Source organism: Gracilinanus agilis, chromosome 5 (assembly GCF_016433145.1).
Source record: "Gracilinanus agilis isolate LMUSP501 chromosome 5, AgileGrace, whole genome shotgun sequence".
NCBI lineage: Eukaryota > Metazoa > Chordata > Mammalia > Didelphimorphia > Didelphidae > Gracilinanus > Gracilinanus agilis.
The window spans coordinates 130,390,391-130,403,773 of NC_058134.1; the positions used below are offsets into that span (position 1 = coordinate 130,390,391).

General features: G+C 36.6%; 1 protein-coding gene across 15 annotated transcripts in view; it reads left to right on the forward strand.

Annotated features, from left to right (window-relative positions):
* The first annotated feature begins 553 nt into the window (after window positions 1-553).
* The window catches only part of CADPS2 (calcium dependent secretion activator 2), a 694,484-nt gene continuing 681,654 nt past the window's right edge, over window positions 554-13,383 (forward strand). For all 15 annotated transcript variants that reach the window (XM_044678498.1, XM_044678502.1, XM_044678507.1 and 12 more), the window contains exon 1: window positions 554-895. In XM_044678498.1, the coding sequence (XP_044534433.1) occupies window positions 554-895 (342 nt within the window). The remainder of the gene's footprint in view (window positions 896-13,383) is intronic.

Consider the following 13,383-nt stretch of genomic DNA (forward strand, 5'->3'; position numbering starts at 1 on the left):
ACTAGCACAGCCCCAGGTCTCAGCTCTGTGATTTTCCCTAAACTAGCCAGTTAGTCAAGGTTACCTACGGCGCGTACTTGGGAAAGCAGCGAGCAAGTATTCCTTCCTTCCCGGACCCTTCTCCTCCCCCTCCAGCTCCGCTCTCTTTAACATTCCATTCCACGTGTTGCTTGTTGTAGGAGCTACAGGTTCCCCACCTGCGACCAGAGCTGGCTTCCCGGGCCACTCATCAACTAGGTTGGGGGGGGGGGGCTAAGGACCTCTGCAGGAGCAATTCCCAAGGCAACCAAGCTCGACTCCCCCTTTTGCAAACCCCGCCTAGTCATTCCCTCACGCTCTGGTGGCTCCTTATTTTTCCTCCCCTTCTCCCTCCCCTCCCGCCCCAACTCTTGCCCGCCCCTTTCGCCCTGGTGGTAGGAAACAGTCTAGTGCCTAAACTCGACGTGTCCGGAAAGCTGTAGCCGCTTTCCCTTTCGTTCTCCAGCAGCGAAGCTTTCCCTTCCCGGACCCGAGGGCTAAGGCGCTTGCCGGGTGAGGACAGCAACCGGACACCATGCTGGACCCGTCTTCCAGCGAAGAGGAATCGGACGAAGGGCTGGAAGAGGAGAGACGCGATGTGCTGGTGGCGGCCAGCGGCTCCCAGCGAACCCTGCCCGCAGCTCCTCTCCGGGTAGGGCGGCGGGACCCTCCTGGGCGCCCAGGCTGCGGCAGCACGGCCAGACCCGTCAGCCCGAGCCCCTCAGTCCTCAGCGAGGGGCGAGAGGAGCTGGAGCGGCAGCAACAGGAGGAAAATGAGAAGCGCATCCGCCTGCAGCTTTATGTCTTTGTAGTGAGGTGCATCGCGTATCCATTTAACGCCAAACAGCCCACTGACATGGCCCGGAGGCAGCAGAAGGTGAGTTGCAGCAACAGGCGCAGTGTGCCTTGCCTTCCCCCCTCTTTAGTGTTTACTCTTGAGAGAGGTCTGGGGAGTGTGTGTTTATGCGCGCGTTTCTGTATGCGTGCCTGCCCCTTGGGGAAGGGGACTTAATGAAAACGTATTAAATGTCAGGGGGCTTTGTTTTTATTCTCCTTTTGAAGCGGCAAAGTCTGCCTGGAAAAGTAAGCCCCTTCGCTAGCTGAGGCATCAGCAGTAGATCCCTTATGGCAGGCAGAGGCTGTCAGCGCTAGCCATTCACAAAACGCAGAGACCAGATCACATCATGCTGTGTTTGCAGCCTGGTAGGGTGAGCAAAGGCAGAGTCAGACTCAAACTCCCTGCAACTCAACTCCAGCTTTGGTTGTAATTGCTAGTCCTCTAGAGTCCATTACTTTGGGCTAAGCAGAGGTCTTGACCTTAAAGGTAGCTGGTGTTTTCCAAAGGATGTAGCCTAAGCAGGTGTGTAATGAGACAAGAAGGTTAGAAATTCTCCTGGGTGAGCAGAAGCAAAGTCAAAATGACAATTTTCCAGCAATGCTCTCCACCAGTGTAGGGATTCTCATCCAAACACTGGAGGGTGATGTCTGCCTCCAATGAGCTAGGATCCTTCTCCAAAAGTACTTTTTTTGACTAGAGGTGGCCTAAGGTTAAAATGAAAAAGTTATCAGCAATGAGGATTGGGCATGGGTGACGGTAGGGTGGGTGAGGTGAGAACCTTTTAATTTAATGAGAACTATTTCAAGGGAACAATATCCAAGTTCTGGTCTATATGATAGGGGAGAGAGTGGTTTGTTTCAATCATCCACTTTCATTTAGAAAAGGAGTCCAGTGGAAGTTCTTATATTGTCCTGAAGTTTCAAAGGAAGATTCAAATTGCTTTCATTAAAAATAACATAAATTTAAGTGTCTAGGAATATCTCTCATAGTCAAGCATGGAAGAGACCTTTAAGATCAATCTCCTTATTTTAGGAATGAAAAAACTGAGGCTCCCAGGAATTTTCTGTAATTCATCAGATGAAAGTTATTTTCCCTTCCCCTCTTTTATACTAAACTTTTATTCATGTGATTTCTGTGGATTTTAAATATCAATTTCCAATTAAACTATGATTGGAATCATTTTGAAATAATTTTGAACAAACATCTGGCTATAGATGAAATCTTTCACAGTTGATCCAGTTTTGTCAATCTGTCAGAAATACATCCTCTCTCTAGAGTATTGTAGTTCATTCCCTCTCCAGAAGTAGGAGTATGCAGGTATTTTTTCTGGATCTGCTTATTAATTTCACTTCCTTCTATTATATTTAACCTCCAAAATGTTTCATAAAATCATAGGAACTCTAAATGCTATAGATATCCTAGTCTAGCCTTGAGAAAATAAATATTTTTAAGAGTTCACTCTTTAGAATCTCAAACTGCAGAGTTTGAAAAATTGACCTGAAGTAGCCCTTTTTGAGACAGATCAATTTTAAAAGTGTCCCATATGAGTTTTGTTGAGAGTTTACTTAACTATTAAATCCATGCCATTATGCAAAATCCATTTTTTTTCATTAACTTCATTCAGGATGAAAATGTTCAGTTGCGCTACTGAACTTTGTAGGTTAAAAAAAATTAACTTCAATAATCATTCTGAATCAAAGTATAAGTAATTTTGACAAGTATGGAGTTGGGAGAGGAAGTATCTTAGCAAGGGACTAGCCCCTTTCCCATAGATTCTTGATCATATAATATTTAGTTTACTTTTAATACCTTAAAGTGTATAAGATTGCTTAGGCAGTATTAATAAAACTAGTAGCTATTTGGAGGGTTCATTATTAAGTAATATTTTCATGACTTGAGGTATTCTAATTGATGGAATTACTTCTGATACTTTGAATACTCGTCTCATCTAGTTATTGAAACAACTTATTCTTTGTGGTTTAGATACCATGGATCTTTCTGACTCCTACTATTTAACTAGACTTTTTCATCAAAAATTGTTTGAATTGGCATACAGGTACATCCATGATTCAGATGTTAGTATATTGGTGCCTGACTCAGACAGTGAGGAGCTAAGTGAAGTTAAAAAGTAAAAAAGCAGTACTCTAAACAGGCAAATTTATGCCAAAAATTCTTTAAACATTAGGATATTTTTGTCATAAAAGTTGTCGTCAAAACTGTCAAATCAACTTTTATTTGTCTTAGGGTTGAGAAAGACCTGTAATTATTGGAGACTGGAATTGGTTATTTGCATTTTTTTGTTATTTGTGTCTTTGCACATGCTTCTGCATGTCTAAGTGCCTAGGATCTGGGCAGTAAGTGTTTCAACAGTACTCAGTAAAAATAAAATGTATTAATATTCAGTTTAATTTGATGTGCAAATTAATTCAGGTCAAAATGATCCATTTCTAAATGATTAAATTTTGGTTAAATATAAACAAATTCATGGAATGTCAAATTATTAACCTAGATTATATCTTGTAGGTACTACCTTAGGATAGTCAAAGATGAACTGAAAGTGAATAGTAAGCTAAATTGTTTACCATTAAAAACATGTAGTACTGCACATTCTCTCTTAATTTGTAGAATTATAGGTGACAATTTTAAATCTAGAAAGATGCCTTAAGGTCCTTCTCCATTATAATCCTCCTCTTGTTTTGAAAGTAAAGAATATGAGACTCAAAGAGGTATCTTGAGCTTACACAGGATTACAAAACTAGTTAGCAGAATAATAAAAGACTAGAAACTGTTGATTCAGTTTTCTTTTGTGGAAAAAATCCAGGACTAGATGAGTCTTTTATAAATTGAGTTTTTTTGCATCTTCTTAAACAAATATTGACTCTCCCAAAGTTTAGGACTTGTGAATGAATGTCAAGACTAATGAAAAAAATAATGTAAAGGATGATTAAGGTCTAAGTCATTATTATTTAATATTAATGGCTTTGAACCTGTTTCCCTCATCGATAAAATGAGGGAATTGGATTTCTAAGGATTTTTGATTTTAGCATGCATTTGGAAAGTATATCTAGATGTAGGTGGACTGCAATAAGTGGCATTTTCTAGAGGCACTCAACTAGAAGCGTACTTATAATTTATAAGCTCTAAATTAGCTTCATTAAAATTGTGGCATACTGTGACTTAATATGATAATAATTTGGGTTAGTTAAATTCTTTGTTTCATAGGATTAACAGTTATTGTATGGAAGGTGTTTATTATTTGATGAAATGTTAAAACCAGAGTTTTAAGGGACTTTTTTTTTTAAAGTTCTACCATTTTCTCATATGATGCATTGAAATCATAGAGTATCTTCACTTACATTTAAAAGTATATTGCAAACTTGGCTTCTTTGTAGTGTTTCCTTATATGTTACTGCTGTAGCTATAAAAATTTTGCCTCCTCTTAGTTTTTCTTCTTACATGTTCATCTCTGTCCCTTCACAATTCTAACTCATATACTTCAAAAGAAATGAAAAATGATGAATAAGTGAAAGAGGGAAAGAGAGAAGGTGAAACAGGGTCAGAGATGGAAGGGGTAGGAGGAGGAGAATGTCCATTTCAGCAAACCTTTATTAAGTAATTACTGTGTACAAAGTACTTTACTAGGGGCTGAGTGAAAGTGAAGTACAAAGTAGATTCAGGAATTGGAAGAAACCTTAGAGTTCATTTAGTTCAACTCCCTCATTTTATGGGGAAGAACAACTGAGGCTCTGAAGGTTACTGAGAGTCACAGAGATTTGATTTGAACCCTTCTTACTAACACCAAGTCCATAACTCTTTCCAGTATGACCCCATCACAATAGAGTACTATAATTATGATATAAAATTGAACACAAATATATGAAAATTTCAATATGCTAGGTTAGACTGGAAGAAGGAAATGATTTTTGAACTTTTATAAATTACTAAACCTTTGCCTTCCATCTCAAAATTAATACCGTGTATTGGTTCTAAGGCAGAAGTGGTAAGGGCTAAGCAGCGGGGGTTAAGTGACTTTTCTAGGCTCCTATCACTAGGAAGTGTCTGAAGCCAGATTGGTGATTTTTTAACTTTTGAAGAAATGGATGGTTTAACACTGTATACTCCAAGATCATTAGTTTTCCTAAGCTCAGATAAAGGTTGAATTTCTTTAAGAATGAACTTCAGATTCATGAAAATAATCCATCCTCATTCTAGATTGCATAGGTGTGGTAGTATTTGGAGGGGAGGGAGAAGGGAAAGACAAAACACCTCATCATTATTGTACTGGTACCTGACATTTATATAGACTCCATCTAAATAGCTCTTGGGCTCAGTAGGCAAATGAGTTGCCCTGGATAATATAAAAAGTAAATAGCAGAAATGAGATTTGAACTCAAGTCTAAAAGTAGTAAGGCTCCTTCCACTAAACCAGAACCTTTGCAATGGTCTGTATAGTTCATTAACCTAAAGATTAAATTAAATGGAATGAATGATAGAAAACAACTTTTTTAGTTCCTAGAAGAAAGTTAATAGGATATCATGAGCCTGCGAAGTGGGCATGATCTTTTTATTTTTCATCTAGAAACTGATGTAATTTACCATGCTCCCTCCTTACCCTCCAACAACAACAACAACAAAAAAGCAGCAGCAACTGGGAAATGGTAACATCTATTGGTATAGAACTAATAACTTTGAAGTCAGAATTTCCCAATTCTGCTATCAAACTCCAGAGTCAAACAAGGGGTTTTGAAACCTCACAGTATGCATGGTTTTCTTGCCTGCAGGTTTCTAGCAGTCCTGCTGATTGCCTATAAAGACTATTCTCTTAGGGAGTTAAAATAATTTATTCTTTTTCTGGTTGGGTATTGGTACCTTATTGAGCAAATATAGCATGGATGTGCCATGTTGTTTCTTGCTTTTTAGTAGTATAGTATAGATTCACCTTGGGGAGAGAATTAAAATAAAACCTCAGCCTGGACTTAAAATAGTATCTTTGGGAAAATGCTCAGGCTTTTCCAACTAAGTCATCTAACCCTCTACAGGGTATCATGAGACCACAGCACTTAATTTTGTGGAATGAGTTGTGCTAATGAGAACTCAGACCGATTAAGTGAGCTTGGCATTTGCTTCCTTTTATCAAAAGTAAAATCATCTGTAATTTTGGCATGTACAGATCATCCATCTATAATAGTGAAACAAAATTATTTTTGTAGATTTCTCCCCCTTAATTTTGTGTTCTCACAAATCAAGTAAATAAAACAGTTTGAAAGGTTATTAGATGCCTTAGAAAAAAACAAGCTGCAAAATTATGAGGAGTCTAAAGAGATGATTTCCTGCTGAGTAGCTCTGGCTAGTAAGTCTTTACTGGACCATTTTAATATAATTTCACAAGTATTTATAAAGTAACTTAGACTTTTTATGAGTTTTGTTCTCTATTTCAGAAGGTCAGTTTGAGGGTGACAATCTGATACTCATGCAATCTAGGTGGTACCCTTCCCTAGAGTCTTGAAGGAAATCAAGAGTGAAATTGAAGAATAGTAAGTCATCAAGTGTGACTTGTCATTTAAAGTTTCTCTGTGCTAAATGATTGCATATTGTCAGTGTATTACATTCTTTAAGAGTTCCAGATGGATTCTGGAAACTATAGGTTCATGTCATATTTCTATCCAACAAAGCTTTGTACCATAATGAAGAGGGACAGCATTGAATAACTTATGGGGAAACAGAGAAGATATTATGGATCATGGCTAATTTATTAAAGTTATTTGAGGGAATAAATAAACATGTGGTTAGGGTAACTAGGGAGGACATAAGACTTATTGATTACAGAGTGCCCTTTGAGAAGTTCTGCATTAAAGCTATTAAACACCAAATTATTTTGAAAATTATCATTTGGCATTAGGTTGGTTTAATGGATTCCTCAGAAGTTGTTATTTTTATTTTAAATATATTTTTTAAATGCCCAGGATCTACCTTTTCACCTAACTTGCCCAGCCCCCCACCCCACCCCACTGAGAACATAAGAAAAACAAAGCTCATTACAAAGATATGTAGTCAATCAAAACAAATTTCCATATTGGCCATGACCTCCAATATTTGTTGTCTCATTTTTCATTCTGAGACCTTCGCCTCTCTTTGAGGAGGTAGATAGCATGTTTCTTCATTAGTCCTCTGGTATCTTAGTTGCTCATTACACTAATAAGAGTTCAATGTAATAACAATATTCCATCATATTTATATATTATAGTTTTTCTTTTGCAGTTGGACCATGTCTTAACACAACACATGCAAATTCAGGTACACTCAATTGATAATTGAACAAAAAGTAAAGGCAGAACAATATATAAAATAAAAAAAAATTAATTGTGCATTAAATCCACACAATTTTCCCAAGTGGCAAAAAGTCTCACAGGAATTGACCCGATCCTGCTTATTTTCTCTTCTGAGAAGGTTAGTGTGTCATTACATCATTTGCACTAAACATTAGCTTCCACATCAGTCTTTGTTCAGTTCTCACTTATAAGTACATAAGAGCAGTGGTTCTTTGTTTCATTAACACTATTTAGTTATTAATAATGACCCCAAAGTACAAGAGTAGTGATTCTGTTAGCTCTGGTAAACCTAAGAAAAGTTGTAGAGTGCCTAAGTATGTTCATTTAAGGAACTTTTATTAAATAATACGGCTCACTATTATGCATGATTTTCATCTTACTAGAATGATCTTGGAACTTATTGGTTACATAAAATGAGATGATACTGTATTTCTCAATTTATGGGGACCCTCCCAGATTCCCATTCTTTGCTTTTTTTAAAAGACCTATACCTATTTTTGTTCATCCTTAGCTTGTTTTGTTTCGTACTAATCCCTACTTTAATCTAGTCTAACACTAAATCTCCCCCATTTTCCTCCCTTTCCTCCTATTTCTCAGTTAATTGAAAAGCATTTCTATACCCAACTCTGTGTGTGTTTATTTTTTCTTCTTTTGATCAGATCAGAATGAGTTTAAAGTATCAGTCACTCTTCTCTGTCACCTCCTTGTTTATATAGATATTTATTTGTATACTATGAATATTGGAGATAATTTTTATTACCTTTCCCTTTTTCTGTACCCCACTCCCCATGTGTTTCTATCTTGTCTTTTCCATTATTTTCTTAAAATCATTAAGACAAAAGAGAACCTCTCCAGGCCTTTTCTAATTAGAGTCACTTTATGAACCCTGATGATAATAGGATATCATCTCTTTCTTTATTACTGTTCATTCATATTTACCCTTATTGCGTTCCTCTTCTCTCCTGTGTTTGAACTTTAAAGTTTCTCTGAAGCTCTAGTTCTTTCATCAGGAATGGATGGAAGACCTCTATTTTATTAAAAATCATTTTCCAAACTACATAATATTATACTCCATTATGCTAAATAAATTATTCTTGTCTCTAAGCCTGATCTTTTGCCTTCTGGAATATCGTTCCAAATTCTCTTTTCCTATTAAGTAGTGACTGTTAAGGCGTGTGTAATTGTGATTGTGGCTCCTTAGTTCTTGAATTCTTTCTTTCTGACTGCTTATAGTATTTTTTTATGACTGAAAGCTCTGGATTTTGACTGTAATACTCCTGAGGGTTTTTGTTTTAGTGTTTTTTTCAGGAGACAGTGGGTGGATTCCTTTTATTTTCACTCTGCTATCTAGTTCTTATAGTTCCGGATAGTTTCTTTTAGGATTTCTTGAAATCTGAATCTAGGTTGAATTTTTTCATTATGGCATTTAGATGGTCCAGTGATTCTTAAATTTCTTCTCTGCAATCTGTTTTCCACATTTACTGTGATATGCCTATACTTTCTTTTACTTTTTTGAGCATTTATTTGCTTTTGCATTTGTTTTACTATTTCTTGTTGCATCATGAAGCCATTAGTTTCTATTTAATCCATTCTAATTTTCAGAAAAATTGTTGCATGGGCAATGTATTATAATTCTTTTTACCAAGCTGTTAATTTCTTTTCCACTCTTTTTCCATAGCTCTTATTTCTTTTCTATTTTTTTCAAGCACTCTTATTATGTTTATTTAAAAGTTAACTTTTTAAAAACTCTTGCTTCATATCTTCTAGACTTTCTGTTTGAATTTGCATTCAAACTGTGTTTTCCTTTGAGGAATCGCCTTTAGGTGTTCTGGAGACATTCTCTTCTGCATGTGTCTTGAAAATCTCTGACATCAGAATAGCTCATTATGAAAGATTTATTATTTTTCTTGTTGTTTGCCCACTCTTCTCGCCTACTTCCTGACTTCAGGCTTTATGTTAGGGCTGGTATCTTCAAAATTTTGGAAGGATGTTCTGGGCTGGTCTAGGCTGCTCCTGTTGTACTATTTTGGGATTGTTGAATATTATGTTATTCTAGGGACTCAGGAACAGGTTGGGGACTTGCAAGCTGTTGGTGTTCCCAGAATGGTCTGATCCAGGATAAAGTTTGACTGTACCCACCCTATCTTAGGCTTTACAAGTTCCTGACCTGAGTTTGAGTCTGAATATGAGTAGATTGCTGCTGGACTTATGTGCCACCTACTAACTAGAAAGCTTTGTTGGTTTAAAATGGCAAAATTGTTGGCTTCTTTTTTGATCACTATTTTTTCCTTCATTATTCCTCTGTAGGCTGGACTAGATAAGTGAGATGCTGCTTTGAGTTTGGGGTCTGAGTCAAACTGCTGCTGCTGCCTTCTGAATTTCATATTTTCTCTGTACTTGGCCCAAAGCAACTCTACCTAAGAGTACTTGTCCATGAAGTTACATTTCTCACCCCATCCTAGATCTGTGACCTGGAACTGGCCAGTAGTTGACAAAATTGCCAATTTGTACCTGTCCCTATTACTTTGACATGATTCCGGTAGAGCCCCAGCATGTGACTGGAATCTCTTTGTGCTCTGGTGCACAAATTGTCATTGATCTTATGATGCTGTGTGCCAGGTGGTTTTGGCCAGAACCAGTTTCTAGTGTCTATAGACTTCTATTTTCCTATGCCAATTTAGGCTGACCAAAGGATTTACTCTGACATGTTTAAAATTTCTCCACTAGGACTCAGTTGGTGTATTTTTTAAATCCATTTAGAGGAGTTTGTGGTAGGGAGCTCAGTGGCACTATTTCCTGTCATTCTTCCATCTTGGCTCTACCCCATTTGGGGGTTTTAAAAACACAACCAGTATAATCTTTTAATTTGTAACATCAATATAATTTCATGGAAAGGAGATGTTCTAGACTTGAAACAATGTTGTGGCAATTGCATGACTACCGTGTTACCTAAAAGGATAGTGATGGCCATATACATGGCTTAATTAGTTGATGAGACCTACAAGAAAACAGTGAGAAGGGGACATCTACTGCTACTGATAGTTTCTGACAATGGGGCATCCCAAGAAATGCATCTTCTTTTATGCATCTTCAATCTCTCTTTCTCTACCATTTCCTAACCCTACACAACATGCTTGGTCTCTCAATCCTAAAAAAATATACTTATGCCAAGAAAGAGTAGACTACATTATCTTCATCATTTTCCTTAGTACATACTCATCTACTTAGCAAAATTGCCTTCTGTGCTTATGTCTTACTAAAACAGCTTTCTCGAAGGTCTCCTGACTGATAAATTCAATGGATTTTTTACAGTTCCTTTTCTTCTTTTGACCTCTCCTTGACATTTCTTGATTCTGCTTCTCACTTGGCTTGTGTGACATTGTGCCCTCATGTCTGCCCCCACCATAATGATCTTTTCTGACCAGTCCTATATCTTTCTGGCCTTAAGATCTCATCATTTTTCTGCCTCTTAAACAGGATTGTATTTCAAAATTCAATAATTTCTCCCTTGGTGATCTCATTTATCCCCAAGGCTTCAACTAACACCCCTGCACAAATGATTTCCAAGTCTAAATAGTTTCCCCACTGATAACTTTAGCAAAGTTTCAGGGTACAAAATAAACCCACATAAAACATCAGCATTCCTATATGTTTCCAACAAAATCTAGAAGCAAGAGTTAGAACGAGAAACTCCAATGAAAATCACTCTAGACCAGTTATAGGCAAATTTTTTAAAGAGGGGGCCAAAGGAAAGGAAATGCTCATCTGTCAGTCTGTTTCTAAGGCAACTCTTTCGAAGTTTCATTGTATTGTATCCTACTCATTGTATTCATCAGATTAGGAATAATGTCATGTGGCCTGATAGAACATTTCAGGGGGCAGCATCTGGTCTGCAGGCCATAGTTTGCCCATCACTGCTCTAGACAATATAAAATACCTTTGAATCTGCTTGCCAAGACAAATTCAGGAATTATACAAACATAACTACAAAACACTCTTCACACAAATAAAACTAGATTTAAACAATTGCTAAAATATAAATTACTTATGGGTAGGATGAGCAAATATAATAAAAAGACACTCCTACCTAAATTAATTTACTTATTCAGTGCTTTACCTTTCAAACTGCCAAAAAACTTTTTTATAGAATTAGAAAAAAATATTACAAAGTTCATCTGGAAGAACAAAAGATCAAGAATATCAAGGGAATTAATGAAAAAAAATGTGAAGGATGGAGGCCTGGCATTACCAGATCTAATACCATACTATTAAAGAAGTGATCATCAAAACAATAATTGTATTGACTTAGAGACAGGAGGGTGGATCAATGGAATAGACTGAGTAAATGATAATAGCAAGATAGTGTTTGATAAATGCAAAGATCCCAGCTTTTGGGACAAGTACCCACTATTTGATAAAAACTGTTGGGAAAATTGGGAAACAGTATAGGAGGAAATTATGTTTATTTAGATCAGCATCTTACATCCTATACCAAGATTAATTCGGAATGGGCAAATGACTTAAATATAAAGAGGGAAATCATGAACAAATTAGGTGAATAATATACCTCTCAGATCTGTGGGAAAGGAAGGAATTTAAGACCAAGCAGGAGATAGAGAACACTACAAAATATAAAATAAATAATTTTGATTATATTAAATTTAAAAAGTTTCTGTACAAACAGAACCAGTGCAACCAAAATTAGAAGGGAAGCAACAAATTGGGGAAAACAGTTTATATCTAATTTTTCAAATTTATAAGGAGCTAAGTCAAATATACAAAAAGTCAAGCCATTCCCCAGTTGACAAATAGTCAAAGGATATGAATTGGCAGTTTTCATATAAAAAAAATCAAAGATATCAATAAGCACTTGAAAAAGTGTTCTAAATCTCTTAGAATTAGAGAAATGCAAATCAAAACACTGTTCACCTCACACCTAGCAGATTGGCCAATATGACAGTAAAGGAAAAATAATAAATGTTGGAGGGGTTGTGGCAAAATTGGGACACTAGTGCATTGCTGGTGGAGTTGTGAATTAATTCAGCCATTCTGGAAGGCAATTTGGAATTACGCACAAAGGGTTTTAAAAGAATGCATACCAGGGGCAGCTGGGTAGCTCAGTGATTGAGAAGCCAGGCCTAGGTTCAAATCTGGTCTCAGACACTTCCCAGCTGTGTGACCCTGGGCATGTCATTTGACCCCCTTGCCTACCCTTACCAATCTTCTGCCTTGGAGCCAATACTGTGTATAGTATAGAAGGTAAGGGTCTTAAAAATAAATAAATAAACAAACAAACAAATAAATAAATAAATGAATGAATGAATGAATGAATAAATAAATAAATAAAAGAATGAATACCCTTTGATCCAGCAATACTACTACTAGGTTTGTACCACAAAGAGATAATAAGGAAAAATACTTGTACAATAATATTTATAGCTGCACTTTTTATGATGGCAAAAAACTGGAAAATGAAGGGGTGTCCCTCAATGGGGGAATGGCTGAACAAGTTGTGGTATCTGATGGTGATGGAATACTATTGTGCTGTAAGGAATGAAGATCTGTAGAATTTCTATTTGAACTGGGAGAACCTCAATGAACTGATGCAGAGTGAAATGAGCAGAACCAGGAGAACATTGTACACAGAAAGTGAAACATTGGGGAACAATCCAATGAAATGGACTTTGCTACTAGTAGCATTGCAGCAAGCCAGGACACTCCTGAAGGACTTATGTAAAATAATGCTGACCACATTGAGAGAAACAACTATGAGAGTAGAAAGGCAAAATAAAAGCATATGACATCACTTATCAAATGTATATGTGTGTATGTGATTTGGGGTTTAGGCTTCAAAAGATTGCTCTATAGCAGGAGTGAATAATATGGAAATAGATATCAAGTGATAATGTTTGCATAATCCAGTGGAATTGCTTGTCATCTCTGGGTAAGGGGAGGGAAGAGGCGAGAGAAAGAAAATGAATCATGCAAACATGGAAAAATATTTAAAAATTAAAATTAAAAAATAACAGCTTAATTAATTAATTAAACTTTTTCCCCCAAAATTTTTATCTCTGAGTTTCTATATCAACAAAATAAAGAGGGAGGTGATCAATGAATTGGGCTTACAACTTAAGGTATTAGAAAAAGAACAAATTAAAAATCCCCAGATAAAAGCTACTTTGGAAATCCTAAAAATGA